Source organism: Tauraco erythrolophus, chromosome 8 (genome assembly GCF_009769465.1).
Source record: "Tauraco erythrolophus isolate bTauEry1 chromosome 8, bTauEry1.pri, whole genome shotgun sequence".
Lineage (NCBI taxonomy): Eukaryota > Metazoa > Chordata > Aves > Musophagiformes > Musophagidae > Tauraco > Tauraco erythrolophus.
Window position 1 is genome coordinate 35,829,995 of NC_141472.1, and position 15,235 is coordinate 35,845,229.

At 37.9% G+C, this 15,235-nt stretch overlaps 1 protein-coding gene across 1 annotated transcript in view; it reads right to left on the reverse strand.

Annotated features, from left to right (window-relative positions):
- The window catches only part of DPP10 (dipeptidyl peptidase like 10), a 435,193-nt gene that overhangs the window by 144,784 nt on the left and 275,174 nt on the right, over positions 1–15,235 (reverse strand). Inside the window, exon 5 of the mRNA XM_086616020.1 lies at positions 5,189–5,263. Coding sequence (XP_086472146.1) covers positions 5,189–5,263 — 75 coding nt within the window. The remainder of the gene's footprint in view (positions 1–5,188; positions 5,264–15,235) is intronic.

Genomic DNA, 15,235 nt, shown 5'->3' on the forward strand with positions numbered 1-15,235 from the left:
CCTCAAGGTTTCTTCTAATCTGCAGACAAACTCCTCAAGATCTTTTGAGTACACTCGAGTAAGCCAGTATCAGAGGCAATCTCTGAAAGCCTAACGAGCACATCTCTTGCTGCCATTGGCCTTCCATTCGCTGTGACTGTGGTCATTACTCCCTATCATTATCCTCAAAAAAGAGATATTATCGCAGCAAAATGATGACAGACATCAGCACACAGCAGATAATTAACTTCTTTCTCTTGGGGTTTCTTTGCTTCAGACACTGTGTTGGACTCTCATCTTCACTTCAATACATTAAACTACAACCACCGAGAAACGCTTTTGAAATACATTTCATTCCTACTGAATGAGTCATGTTTATATCTAAAACTATTTTTCTCCTACTTTCCTGAAGAGGACTGGATTATTCTTGATCCTGATCTTACCATAAAAATTATTAAAGCTATTTTCGTGCTGCTTTAAGGTAAATATATTGTTTTATTAAAATTCTCTAGCTAAAAAAAGATTACAGTTTGAAGCCCTAATTCAGGAAAACATTTCCTGTTTTAGAGAGTGTATAAATGTTTATGCTTCTAAATTAAAGTTGAATTTTAATCTGGCTTTCAACACGTTTCTGAACCAAGAGCTAGAAAAACCCACACATAATCCATCTTGCACTGAAAGCAGAAAATGATGAATTACTAATATAAAGAGAATAAAGCAGGAAAAATTCCTGAAAGTTGGTATTCAAAAGGGATTTGAAAGCAGAGAGAAGGAAAGGACAGTTTGCAGGAAAAAACTAAAAATCGTAAGAAATGGATTATTCAATCAAGTGAGGGGAAAAAAGAGGATTTAAAAAGAAAAAGAGGAACTCATCTCCTTTACTTCTTCACTTGTTCTTCTGTGCTATTCTAGCAAGAGCATGGGGAGAACATGTCTATGATGCCTGAGCAGAACTCCCACTAATACCCAGAATAAAGCTTGTTTTCATTTCAGACTCCAGGGACAACTCACAAAGTATAACCTTCTCCTGAGAGACACCAAAATCCCCCAATGGTGGAAGAATTTCTTAGGCCCTCAGTGCTCACTGCATTGCAAACTGCAGATTTACTGCCCCATTCTTTACCGTTAACGCGAGAACACAGTGTCCGATCTCCATTTTCTAATCAAAACTATACATCAGGTTTTTGTAGTTGTGAATAACACCACCAGCAGAGCGAGAAAAATTTTAACTGTCATTTTAACACAGTCCTTATTAAAAGCAATAGTGAAATAACCTTTCCTCTGGATATCTCCACTGGCTTAGATGCTCTGTCTCCCAGAGCATCACATTCTTCGCTCATACCTTGACAATCTTCAAAGGAAAATCAAAATCAAAAAGATACAGCACTGCAGAACTGTCCCCTCTCTGCATACAATACATACTATGGTTTCCCTGCTGCTTTGTTCACACTGTCCCAGAAGAATCAGGATGGCAGGACGTTCAGCAAGAATGTCTGTGTACATTTCTCAAATTAGTTCCTACTTACTGATCTGTTGCCTTGCAAAATGAGACCTCTTCAGTGATGCCAACCAAATTACAGTGAGTGACAGAAAGTCTGAACTACACACAGTTGATCCATGCAAGTTTTGGCAAAGTCAAAAAACTTGGAGAATTGATGAAAGCATTTCAGAAACATGCAGAACTACGGATTACTGCAGCAAAGAACACATAGAAAGTAAAGTACCTCTAAAATTGCCACAGCCTTCTGTCAAAAAAGGAAAAGCCAGACAGCCACAGTGCTTCTGGCAGTAATACTGGCTTACGTTCTGTGACCTGCTATGATACAGATAGAGGGAATTTGATGTCCAGAAATCAATTTGCATCACCTTGAATTCCTTAGCAGAGGAATTTTCTTCCATATGAAGTTTATAGAGCTACACCAAACCAGCTGCTAGGCCACATGAAATGGTTTTGTTCCTTCTATTAAGCATGATTTAAATGATTCATTCGATTATTACTTTTGTATTCAAAGATGGCTTATTTTCATGCAGATTTATGTCCCATTATGCATACAGGACATTCTTAATTGTGCTGAAACAACTGCAAATTTAATTAAAGTTTGCCACTCCAAGCATAAAATAGATTAAAGAAAACGCTGACAACAGTAAAATAAATATTCAACTATTTAATTTAACTTAACATTTATTTTTAATCCGAGTATCAAAATAACCTTATTTCTAATTACAATTTCATGACAAAACGTCTTGAAGAAGCATTTGTGCCTATTTTTCTCCAATCTGTTCAGTTGAAACACACTAGCTTATTTATAAAACTGTTGATTAATAAATCTGTTCCAGCTGTATTACTGTATGTTACAAAGAACACAGATTAATATATGTAAACAATCATTACAATTTTTAAAATCAAAAGCCTTGATGGTCTACAAAAGTAGAAATCCCATGAAATACATTGCAGCTCAATTACACACCTAAATCTTAATGAAGAAGGAAAATTAACGGTCAGACATAGGTAGTAAAGTCCCAGGGTCTGTGGCAATTTATAGGAGACGGTGAGATCAAGTAATGCTTACAACAAGTTATTTACAGTTCCTTGTACTATTAACTATTACAGTTCCTTGTATTATTAAAGACTCAAGCATGTGTTGTAACACATGACATTAAGCAAATCCTCAGTTTCGTAAAAAGTTACACTCAAATAAGATAAGAAAGAAAGAATCTGGCCTGAGTCTACTGAAACTGATTTGAAAAACTCCAATTAAGTTATGGTGTTTAACATTAATTTTAATTTTATAGGCAATACATTTTATAATTTATAGTTAACAGCCAGAGGAAGGAGCAAGGTAGACAGGTGGACTTCCTCTCACCCAGACCCAACAAGTCTAGCTCTAACTGAGAAGAAAAAGAAAAAAAAGAGAAGGCCCAAGAAGAATGAACACTAACTTAACTCTTGATCTTATTAAGAAACATTAGTTATGCAGAAATGGAGCTTTCCAAGGCATTGCACACCTTTTCCACAACAGATTTTGAGAAAACAGAAGTGCCTCACCAGCCTAACAAATATTCCAAGAATCAGACAATTTGGAGGAAAAAAGTTTTTTTACCACATATTCACAATAATGTTTTTTTTTTTGTAACGTCTGAAAGAATTGGCTTACACTCTTTTTAGCAATTCTCCTTTCCATCTGAAGAAATAGATTCTTCTCAGGAGGTAACAGCATTATAATTACTTACATCAACTGACGATCTGGCTGACAACATCCAGCTATTAACCAATTTTAGCACCATCACCACTACTTCCAGAGGACTTCCAGCAAAAATCACAGTACGTTTCTGGTTTGAAAGCCATGAGCCCAGCTGGAGCACTTGAGCATCATGAGCCTCATCCAAAGATATCCAGGATTACCACCACAAACTGCTTGCCAAACCCTGTTCATTTCTCATTTTAATTCCTTCTTGTCAACATACTTGAGCAAAGGAAACGGCTAGATGCAAAATGTAAATGCTGCAAACCAAATCCTTCTAAGTGATTACCAGACTGTAAAAGGAAGAAAAAGTTTATTTTTGCAACAAAACCAAGAACGAAATAGGGAAAGAGACTTCTCCTGCAAAGTGACACATTCAGCATGCACTGAGAGCAATTTGCACGTCAACAGACCATCTTCACTGTAGGGCAGGGATTAATTCCTGATGTTACTACATTTCGGTGTAATGGATAGTGAATGATGTGTGATGGATAATATATATTATAATAATATAATAATGACGTGTGATGGATATTTTTATGTCTTCCTTTATTTCTATATCAGCTATACATGCAACTACTAAGAAAATCTCAAGCCAACCAATCCATTCAAAATGAAAATTTAAATACAGTAAACAAGGAAATTAAGTCAGTATAAGGGATTATTAAACTCTTTCTCACAAAAACAAGCAACCAAGAAGGAAAACAGCAAGAAGTAAATATTTTTCAGATAGGAATAAAACTGGAAACCTCTACAACAAAAACACTGAACTAAACAACAGCAGCCCTTTCCTGGTTTATAGGTCAACACATATCATAAAAAGAGTTTGATTCAGAATCCACTAGAACTAGTAGAAGAAAACCTGCTTGGATCTAGTCCCAAGTAAACAAATCGTTTTACATCAACACCTTTAGAATATTTCAGATAAGCTTTCAGCACATTTTCCAGTTTGAAGATACAATTATTAAAGCTGCAGGTATACAGATCAATATAGTAATGCTACCAGGAGGCCACAAAGGTTTATATACTGACCTGGAAATGAATATTTTATTGTTCTAAGAATTTCAATCCACAACACACAGCTACTGTATTATCAGGTACCAACACAAAACAATAAGTAAACTACTGTACTGTAGTATAATGCAATGAACGATAGCAATCTTTTCTCATTTCTGACCATTGATTTCTGGTATTAAAGTCACAGGTATTAACAGGTATTTGTAAATTTTACTGTTTAAAAAAAATTAAAAAAATCAACCCAAACCTGCTTGAATAACCACCAAGTCTATCAATCCAGAACTATTCTGTAATGAATAACATTTTATATTTTAATAGTACTTTTTATACAAACACCAATATGCACAGAGGAAATTCATAAAACCATTTTCAGTCTTGTTTGTGTTCAAAGATTTATTTTAGAAAACTCTATCAGGTATTATTGATTGAAACTGGTTTTGACAACATAATAGCCTACAAAATCTCTAAATACTGTGAGAAAAAAAGAATACACTGCATTATATAGCCCAAGAGACTTTCGGACTATCAGGTTTCAGACAACTGAAGCCAACAATAAAACTTGCATGACATGAATCAGCCTAGATTTTTTTTTTTTAGAATAGTTCAAAAATGACACGTACAGCTGTTTAAAACATGGAAGAATATCAAACGATAGGCTTTCGCATCATCAGCTAGCAACACAAGAGTTGAAGGGTTACGAAACCTCTACGACATAAACCGGTGTGACATTTCATAGGAGCCATGGCAATTTGCCTCAACTGAGAACCTTGCAGCATTCCTGTACACACTCAAATAGATACTTCACCATCATTTCATTGGAAGGTTTTGGAAAGAGAACTCAAGTACATGAATCATATTATATTATGGGGAATCACAGATGAAATATTCAAAAGAACAAGAGTTTCAGAGTTTTAGTTTAGAGGCTCTTTGATTATTAACAGTTGGCTTACCTGTTTAACATCATATGCAAGAAGAACAAATCTTAAGTCTGGTGAAACTGAGTATCTTGATGCTTTGAACGTTACCTAAAATGAAGTAACAGTAAAAGTGAGTTTGCAAGAAGAAGGATCATTTTTTTCCAAATTTTCTTACAGTTTAAGACTTCCCATTCATAAGACAGGTCTGGTTTAGAATAGCTAGGCAATTTTCACAAAAGAAGGACTCATATAACTCTTAATCTAATTTGCTGGTATCAGTAAAATGGCAACAGATTAACCTGGCTTCAACATTAAATACCAATTAAGAAGTTGATGAGTTTTTTTTTATCATGATTGCAAGCACTAAGCTCAAGGATAACAGCTATAATCAATTCATTTACAGAGGATGAAGGAAGACACTTTGGTTGGTGTGCACTTCAGAAACAATCACAAGGGAGATTCACCACTAGGTTAGGCTTAAAGATAACACGCAAGAAGAAGAATAGGTGTGCACTACGTCTCTATTGCTTTTCTTTTAACGCCACATACATAAACATTTTACAAGACAACTTGTACTAAAGAAAAACTCTGTCTTATAAGAAAGAAAATGCTTAGTGGAGAGCAAAGTGAAACATAAGGTAGCATTATAAAACTAATATTGCTTTATATCTATCCAAGACTACACGACACCCAATTGAATTTAGGGCTGTAATTTAATCAAGGGGTAATGTTGATGTCAGAAAGAATTTAATGCATCTAATGTATGAGGAAGATAAGAATGTGCTTTAACGGGCACTGAAGGAAATAATTTAAAATGAATCTCAAGACATCTATTTGCAAAATGAAAGGAAAAGGGAGAAGTAGTGAAAAATGCAGATAAGAACAGAAAAAGTACAAAGGTACAAGAAAAAAGAAAACAAATGAATATCTACACAGAAGAAGATCTATCCACTATTTGAGGGAAGGCTTTCCCTTATTTTACTTCTTAAGCATCCTGTTCTGTTTAGGTTAACTTGAGTGCTAAACTAATGAATTCAACAGGGGTTTAAGGTACAAAAAACATGAGTCAAAAACTAATACATTCAGAGTAGCTAAGGAGTTATTTCTAAAAAAAAAAAAACAAACCCACAAAAAAACCCTCAAAAGCTAATCTTCCAATAAACTGAGAAGATGCTACATTTTGATATACAGATTAAATTCAAGTTCTTAGGTAATATAATTAGAATCAAGCTATCCAAAGAAATCAAAGAGAAAAAATTGGTTTTGAAGATAAACTATGTATTAGCTTGATGAAAGAGCACGACAGTATCAAAAGTTAGAAGACAAATCTGCAGTCTTCAGGAAAGAAGAAAAAAAACCAAAACAATTAAAAGCATCCTGTTGTGTCTACAAAGCATTCGGAACAGATTTCTGCTGTGCTCAAACTGGCCTTTATGAGTTAACCGTCTTTAAGTAGAGACTACATTAATCTATGAATAACATTCCCTTTTCTTCACACATCACTGAAAACATTTTTAGATGTGAAATTTCTCTACTTTCTAGCATTTTATTAATTATTGCCCCACTACCTCAGTCTTCAGCAATACATAACCAAGGCAGCTTTCCAATTTCATTCTGAGGGAGCACGGTGCCTACCGTTTCATGCATTTAGTAAGAATCTTCAGACACTGATTATGCCACCACAAAAGTAATGATGCACTTAATGCAAACACCTGAGTAGCTCAGCTGCAAACTATTGGCAGCTCGAGGCAACACCAGCAAGAGCTACTCGCATATTTTATATCCAAGTATAGAGTCTTGTGGATTTGGGATTTAGAATCATTTAAACCCTACTGAAGATGACCTTGTTCATTCAGCTTGTGTTCACCTGCAAAATTCTGTTTTGCCTCCATAAATGCCTCAGATACATGGTGTACATGCAGTGCCAACAAGCTATAATCTCTTGATTGCAGGTAATGGTTTTGGCAAAATATTTTTCTTTTTCTTGGTATAATGGCGTTATTCTTGTTAAAAGGAGCATAAAACTGTTTCATAGTTTTTAACGATTCACTTAAGAAAGAAGAAAATGAAAATTAGACCAGCAGAAAGCATGTCTTCACTGCTAAAGTTGACAGTAATGCTGAATTTTTGTATTATCACTGTCCCGGTTTCAGCTGGGACAGAGTTAGTTCTTCTTTCTAGCAGCTGGAAGAGCTCCGTGTTTTGGTTTTAGTCTGGGACTTGCTCTGAGAAGAACACTGACAGCGCACTGATGTTTATAGTTGGCACTGAGGTCTCAAGGACTTTTCAGCTTGCTGTGTTCTTGCCAGTGTGCAGGAGCACAACAGGATAGGGGGGAGCATGACTGGAACAGGGGGTCCACGACTCTCCTTATGATTTGTACTTAGATTTAGGATTGAGGGCCAAACGGGCCAATTAGTATTCCATATCATGCAGCGTCATGCCCAGTATAAAAGTGAGGGTCAGCCGGAAAGAAGGGCCTTTGCTCTTCCGGGACTCTCACTGTTGGACTCTCAGAGTGCTCTCTCTGCCGCGCTCTCTATTTTTGGGCCTCTTGCTCGTCCGGGATTGCAGTATCAGGATCTATCTGTTTCAGGATTACAGCTTTGGGAAAAGACGGGCCTCGGTCAAGCAGTGGTGAGCAATTACACTGCACATCACTTGCTTGTATACATTTATCATTGTACATATCTGTATATATTCATATTTTAGTAGTAGTAGTAGTAAATTGTTCTTATCTCAACCCACGGGTCTCTTTTCCTTTTCTCCTTTAATTCTCTTCCTCATCCCCAGGGGATGGGGGGAGGGTGACCGAGCTGCTGCATGGAGTTTAGTTGCCAGAGTGGCCTAAACCACGACAATCATAAAAACATAATTAGCCTATTTTTTAAAGTTGGATTTACAATCAAGTCTTTAAGGAAATACATGTTTAATTCGAAAAGAATTTCAGAGAGATTCAAGTGACTCAGAGTCACTTAAAGTGATTTAAATTTCCTTAGAGGTCTGTTTTGGTTGTTTTTTTTTGTAAAGATAAGCACAATTTTAGTGACAAATTCAGAAACTGTCTACTTGTATGCACAGAAGAAGCCCTTCCAGATTGATAACAGGAAAAAACAATATCACCTGACTCAGTCCTCCTGCCTAATGTGGCAAGGAAACTCATAACTTGTGAGTTCATGAAAACAAAAGACAGATTTTGTTTTTTCCCTATAAACATGTCTAAGATATTTCATGACCCAACAGGTGCCTGGCTCCATGAATGAGGAGATAAGATCAGCTGGAGATGGGCTTAAAAGAAAGTTTCAGACCCTGCTGTAGGAGGAGAGGTATACACCGCTCAATAGCTTGGGAGATTGTCTGTTGGGCTACTCACTACAGGGATTAGATATGTTTATTCATTAGAAAGAAGTTTGTGAAGACTCTGACCCCAAGGGTTTGTTCTCTTCTCTGGAGAACATATTTTTGAGTTTTAAAGAAAGTGTTGGAAAAATATCATATTGGAAGCATTGAGAATCAAAAAAATCTTGGGTGTCTTGTTATCAAAAATCTGGAGGAAGCTTGTTCCACTATCACGTCTGCCATCTGCAACTTTTCAAGCTTCTTGCTTTGTCAGGAGCTGTTGAGTCTTTGTTCAGGAAGACAGACCTAAATCCTGCCCCTTATGACTATGCCTCTATGGTTTAGCTGTGCTTGATCTTTAAGAAATGTAGCTTGGACAAATAAGCTCAGAAACAGGGAGAACTATAGCTGGCTAATTAGGCACGGTCCCTGGATGCAGAAGCAGGGCTAGCTTCCGTCTGCATCACTGCATCACTGCTCAGTATCAGCTAGTTGAGAGACTGGGGGTAATTCAACACGGTGCTGCACTGTGCAGTCCATATATACCCTTATCCCCTTTCCAAACCACAACAGAGGACAGAGAAGGAAAAAGGGAAGGTGATTTCCTTATGTCTCCTACATTTGTCAGTTCTGCCTAGCCATATCAAGACTTCAAATCCCTATGAAAACCATCAGCTGTATGCAGCTAGAAAACACTTTGACTAGATACATTGCTGGAATCCCTAAATTACTTACATTTCACACTGTTGCATAATTCTGAGCCAAATAAATGTTTTTTAAACACCTGCACATTGTCTTCCCTTCTTAATTCACAAACCTGTCATCCGTTTTTCCTATTTTGCTGAATTTGACATCATTTCACTTGGTCAGACATGAAAGGATGATCCTGTATCCAATTTTGCATTCCTCACTCAAACAAAACCCCCACTGACTGTATAATTAGGTATAACCATATTAAACATCGCATTTCAGGGTTTCTTTAAAATATCTCACGTGCTAAGAGTTTTAATTCTTCTCCTGACAGTGATGCATGATGTGATGATCCCATGGACAAGCAACAACTGCAAGTCTCACTGTCACCATAGATCGCAAGAGTAAAAGCCAAATGGGGGCAAAAGGACACAGTGCTTTTACACAGTCTTTTGCCCTTCAGCTTTCCAGCTTCCTCCTCTCATCCACATTCCAAACATGTCTCGCTAAACATAGCTTTGCGTGGAACGAAAAGAGGATGAGAACATCTTGAGATGGTAAGAGTGAAGGCAAAAGAAAAAGCGATAATAAATGTAAGGGACAACCCCATCCCAAACACACAACTGGCTTTTCTTCCACCTTTCCATATGGACTATTACAATGGAAAACAAAATTCCAATAAACAATATATTCTCAAGTTTGATTTGCAAAGTAAATATTTTGTATTGATGATTTTTTTTATATTGCATTTTATATGTGTTTTGCTGCTGAGAGAAATGCCTGTTAGGATTGTGTTGAAGAGAAGTTTTCGGCCGGGTTTAGTTTCTGCATCCTCAGCAAGGGCTCCTCAGTATCAGCTCTCTTCTGGTTCTTCTGTTTTCTTAAAGCCTGGTTCCGAGTTACTGATTCACTGGCTACTCCCCTCATCCCTGCTCTATTCTTTCACCTACTATGAAATGTTGGGTTTACTATTTTTGTGGATTTTAACTACTATAACATTGAAATCAGTGCCTTATTCACAGTCTTTCAAAAACATGCTATAGAGTAGACAGATGGAAGTTATCTATAGTATAGTCTAGCCCAGAGCTGTAAGAAAGTATCCTTAACATTCATCAAACACTTTAGAGTACTCTTTTTTCTTTGCTTCAGGTGGATAGTTTTAAGTGAAATAATGCCTCACAGGTAAAACCCATTAGAGGAAATTTTCACTTTTGTGCAGTTTACTTATTTGTTGTTCATTATTTTAATTTAATTTTACCCCTCCTTCTGTTTCAATTTCTTATACTTCTACTTTTCCCAGAAACTTACATCTTCCACACTCCCATTACTTTTCTTCTCCAGTTATGGTTTAGTGTTTGCTTTACACACATTTAGGCTTTAAAAATTTTCGGTATTCATCCAGGATAAAATATTTCAAGACCTCTAGAACGTTACTTTAAAGCCTAGTGACAATACTTTCACTTAGCAAATCATACATCTCTCTCTATATCACATACCTACATCTGTATCAGAATTTTGACTTAATGATACAACCGAACATCGATGTATGGGAGTTCATTAGCATTCGCAGGTATTCAGCTCAGTTCATCAGATAGGCATTGACCAAACGGCAATGCATAGGAGGTTGACTACCGGCTTGATATGAGCCAGCAGTGTGCCCAGGTGGCCAAAAAGGCCAATGGGATACTGGCGTGTATCAAGAATAGTGTGACCAGCAGGAGCAGGGAAGTGATCCTGCCACTGTACTCGGCACTGGTGAGGCCGCACCTGGAATATTGTGTCCAGTTTTGGGCCCCTCGCTTTAAGAGAGATATTGAGCTCCTGGAGCGAGTCCAAAGAAGGGCGACCAAACTGGTCAAGGGGCTGGAAAATAAAACTTATGAGGAGCGGCTGAGGGAGTTGGGGCTGTTTAGCCTGGAGAAGAGGAGGCTGAGGGGAGACCTGATTACAGCCTACAAATACTTGAGAAAAGATGGTGGGGAGGTGGGGGAAGGGCTCTTTACATTAGTGTTGGGTGATAGAACAAGAGGAAATGGGTATAAGCTTAGTCAGGGGAGATTCAGGTGGGATGTCAGGAAGTATATTTTCTCTGAAAGGGTTGTCAGCCACTGGAATAGGCTGCCCAGGGAGGTGGTTGAGTCCCCATCCCTGGATGTGTTTAAGAATAGGGTGGATGATCTACTTGAGGATATGGTTTAATGGGGATTAGGGATGGTTGGACTCGATGATCTCTAAGGTCTTTTCCAACCTAGAAATCTATGAATCTATGAATCAGACAGGACAGAATTACACTAGCTGCAAAAGGAGAAAGCATTTTGCATGTAGCAGTTTCCTCAGGTGATACCAGCAATCAAGGGAACAATGGGATTTTCCCTCAATTACCATGGCTGTGACTGAAAGGAGAAGATGGACCACGGGGAGGTTAGATGACAGAGCAGCTGAGAGTGGAGCCTAGCAGAAGAGCAAGCCTCGTGGCAGGAAAAACACGGGGCCTCTAGAAGAGAGTCAGGTTGTAATTAGAATGCACGATAATTAGAATGTTGAAAAACTTGGGTTTCCAAGATTACATTTCTTAATGCACTATTTCTTATGTCACCTGAGCATTTAATCTAGATCCAAAACCACTGCCATGCTATGTGTTGTAACCGTTAACGGTCAGGTTTGCTATCCAGTGCAAAAGATGAATGTGCATTAAAACATGATCTAAGACAAACTCTTCCCTATGGATGAGTGTCATCCTGGATGGGTGGTTCTCAAAAACACAAACTGAATTCCCAAACCCACCTGAAACTCCTCATGTAATCCCAAGATACTTTCACACACGAGGAGGTGATTGTAGGACATAAAAAAGACACACACAGACCTGTGCAGCTCAGAGGAGCCTCGTCCCATTGCCTCCCTAGTAGAAAATAAGTTCTAACCAGAAAACCACAGAATTTTCTCTCTCCCATTCCCCATCTTTGATATAGTTAACCCTTAATTATTTTTTATATCAAGAAATTATCTCATCAGGACTATTATTTAGAGAGAGCTCACACAGAGCTACCCTTACCTGACAGTTTGAAGCACTGTCCCCTGCATTTTGTATGTTGAAACCTCCTTCACTTGGACAAAAACCAATGGCCACCACCAAATCACAGTGACTGCAAAACCCTTCCATCTGTTGGGCTTTCTCATCTCTATGCACAGTGGTGCACTGCAACAATAAACCCTCACTCGTAAAAACCCCTCTACTGAAAAGGTCTTGCTGAGGGGGTTATTTAACATTTAGAGGAGCAAGGGAGAGCAGAGAGAATGTTACAATGTTCATAACCACCTATTTACAATATGTGTGGGCCATTAAAACGTCCAGTGTTGCAACAATTACTACTATTTATGTGGTTATATAATGCTGTTTAATGTATTTACCATTATTCACCCTTTTATTAATCTCTTACGCAAGGCTCTTAAAATATGAGATGTAAACTACTCTTGCAATTAAATCTACATTAATCAACAAAGGAACTATAATTGCATTGAGATGCTGCACTGAGTTTCCTGTCAAAAGAGGAAGGGGGTGTGGTGGCGGGGAACATAACAAAAAATTCAAAAATAAGAGAACTATCAACGAGAAGAGCTGTTTATGAACAACACTCTGTAAAACACCACCACACAGACCCTGCCAAAAGCTCTGCTCAGACTAAAACTCTCATTCTCTGCTCTTGGCTGCAAGGTCTCCACAGGGTTTTCACAGCTGGGCTGCCACAGCCTAATCATGATTCATGAGCCAAGATACTCCTGCTCCGCAAACCCTTCTGACGCCATCTCCTAATTAACAGGCAGCAAGAAGTAATCCTTCTCTCTCCATCCTTGCGTAAAAGCTGGTCCAAGGCAATACAACAATACAACATACCCTAGGGTATCTCCCAGCAAGCCCCTGGAAACAGGTTTGCAACTTTGCAACAGTTGTTTGCTGTGCACCAGGATGCAGTTTCCCCTTGAGCCTCGAAAGAGTCATGGAAAGGGCCAAAATCAAGGGAGAGAACAAGTCAGGAATCGCCGAGTTTAAGAAGAGTCTAAACAATATTGCTAGGGGGAAGTTGTTGTAAATACAAGACTCTATTCTAGACCCTCCAAACAGAAAAAAATTATACTTGCATCATCGGGCATTGCAAACAAATCAAAAGCCTCTTGTTTGATGATTCAAAGTGCATCTCATCATCTGCACTTGAAAGGCTTAGGCGGTCATGCTAAATTAATTTCTGAACCAGGATCCTGGCCTGAGTGCTTGTTAGGACGTATGCACGGCATCCAAATAACTTTGCATACATCCACCACAAAAGCAGTGGAACTGAGGACTAACAAGTAACAGTCTTACCATTTTCATAATTATTTAAGTTTTTTTTTAAGAGGAATAAATGAAAGCAAAATTTCTAAAGGCTTCTTTCAGAGGATTCAATGCATTTGGCAAGTACTGTAACAGAACACGCAGTCCCTACATATGCTTTCTCTCATGTCCACGTATGCTTTTTTAATTTTGTTTTGGATTTAAGGATTGCAAAACAGACGAGAGAGGTTGAGCTAGAAGCATGATAAGGGACCAGATGGACAACCTCTCCTGAGCAAAAGAAACCATGTGGTCCTCCATGCTCTCCTCTGCAGCTTGGCCAGATTTTGTGGCTGGGATGCGTGTGAACCAATAACCTACTCTTAGTGACTTTATGTAATAGTTGATGGCAAAAGACATAAATAAAATGCTTGTTAAACACTGATAAATATGGCATAATGTTACTTTGGAACTATAATGCGTAATAAAGTATTGCTAAATGCTGAAAAACTGGTAGGCATGTCACTTACGATCATGGTGATAAGCACCTCAAATAGATGACAGAGAACATATTGTAATCACATATCGAGGCGGCTTTGCAAACATCAGGATGCCACACAGTGATTAATGTCTAGGGCTTTTTTTGGCTCCATCTAATAGAAGACTTGCCCAGCCTCCAGCTGTTAACATGTATATGCCGCTGGCTCGGAGTATTAACTGTTTATTAGGCAGCTTAAACAGGACGCACTACACAAACGCGCTCAGGAGATGAACATGTATTAGAAAACATCTTTAAATTATGACATCCAGAGATGCTAATAGATATTTCCCGTGCCTTACAAGCTACTCTTTTCACTTATATCAATGTAATTGTTATCCATAATATTGCTTTGCTAATAGTATAATTACATAAAGGCCAGATTGTTTTACTAATAGGTGGATTATAGAAAAGGAGTCCATTTGAAAAAGACAAATAAAATGCAGTAGTTTCTTCTACTGTCTGAATAAAACTTAACGAAACTAGAAAAAAAATACTTTTAACTCAGAACTTTGGATAGATATTTCCCTACAGAAGAGAAACAGGCATCTTAGAAGAACAAAACAGTAGCCTTTCTTCTTTCCAGGGCATAGCTATTTCTAAAGGTATTTTTTAAAGTGTTGTTGTTTTTTTTTTTAAAACATCTTTTATATATAGCATACATGGTTTTAAAAAAGCTGCAGTCTTTTTTTTGCTGATACACATGCATTGCAACCATAGTGGCTCTGCAGTAGAGCTATCTTTGACTTTTAGACAATAAGCCACACAAGGAAGGATAAAAAAAAATGCACTTTGCACAAAAATGGCAGTCTCTAAGACGCAAAAGAAGAGCCAGCTATCTGTACACAGTGGAAGACTGCTTCAGGGGATAAGTAATGAGGAAAAAAGAAAAGCTCTTATGAGCTGCTCGTTCAAATACAGCCCAATCAGTAGTAACAAAGAGTCATTACTAGCCCCTCGCCTCTGCGCAATGAGTTTATCACAGCAGTTCAATTTTCAGTGGACAATTATCAACATTACTAAGAAAAACCTTCCACTTCCGAAGGCTGCTTGAGCAGAGAGGCAAATAGGAGAGGGAATGCAGATTGAAAGCAAACTAACAACTCCCATCGAAAGGTGACTCTTCCATGACTAAACCCCCTTGATAGGGAAGAATGAGGGGACTTGCACTGCCATTGCCTATCTTGGATCTGTGCTGTATTTTTTA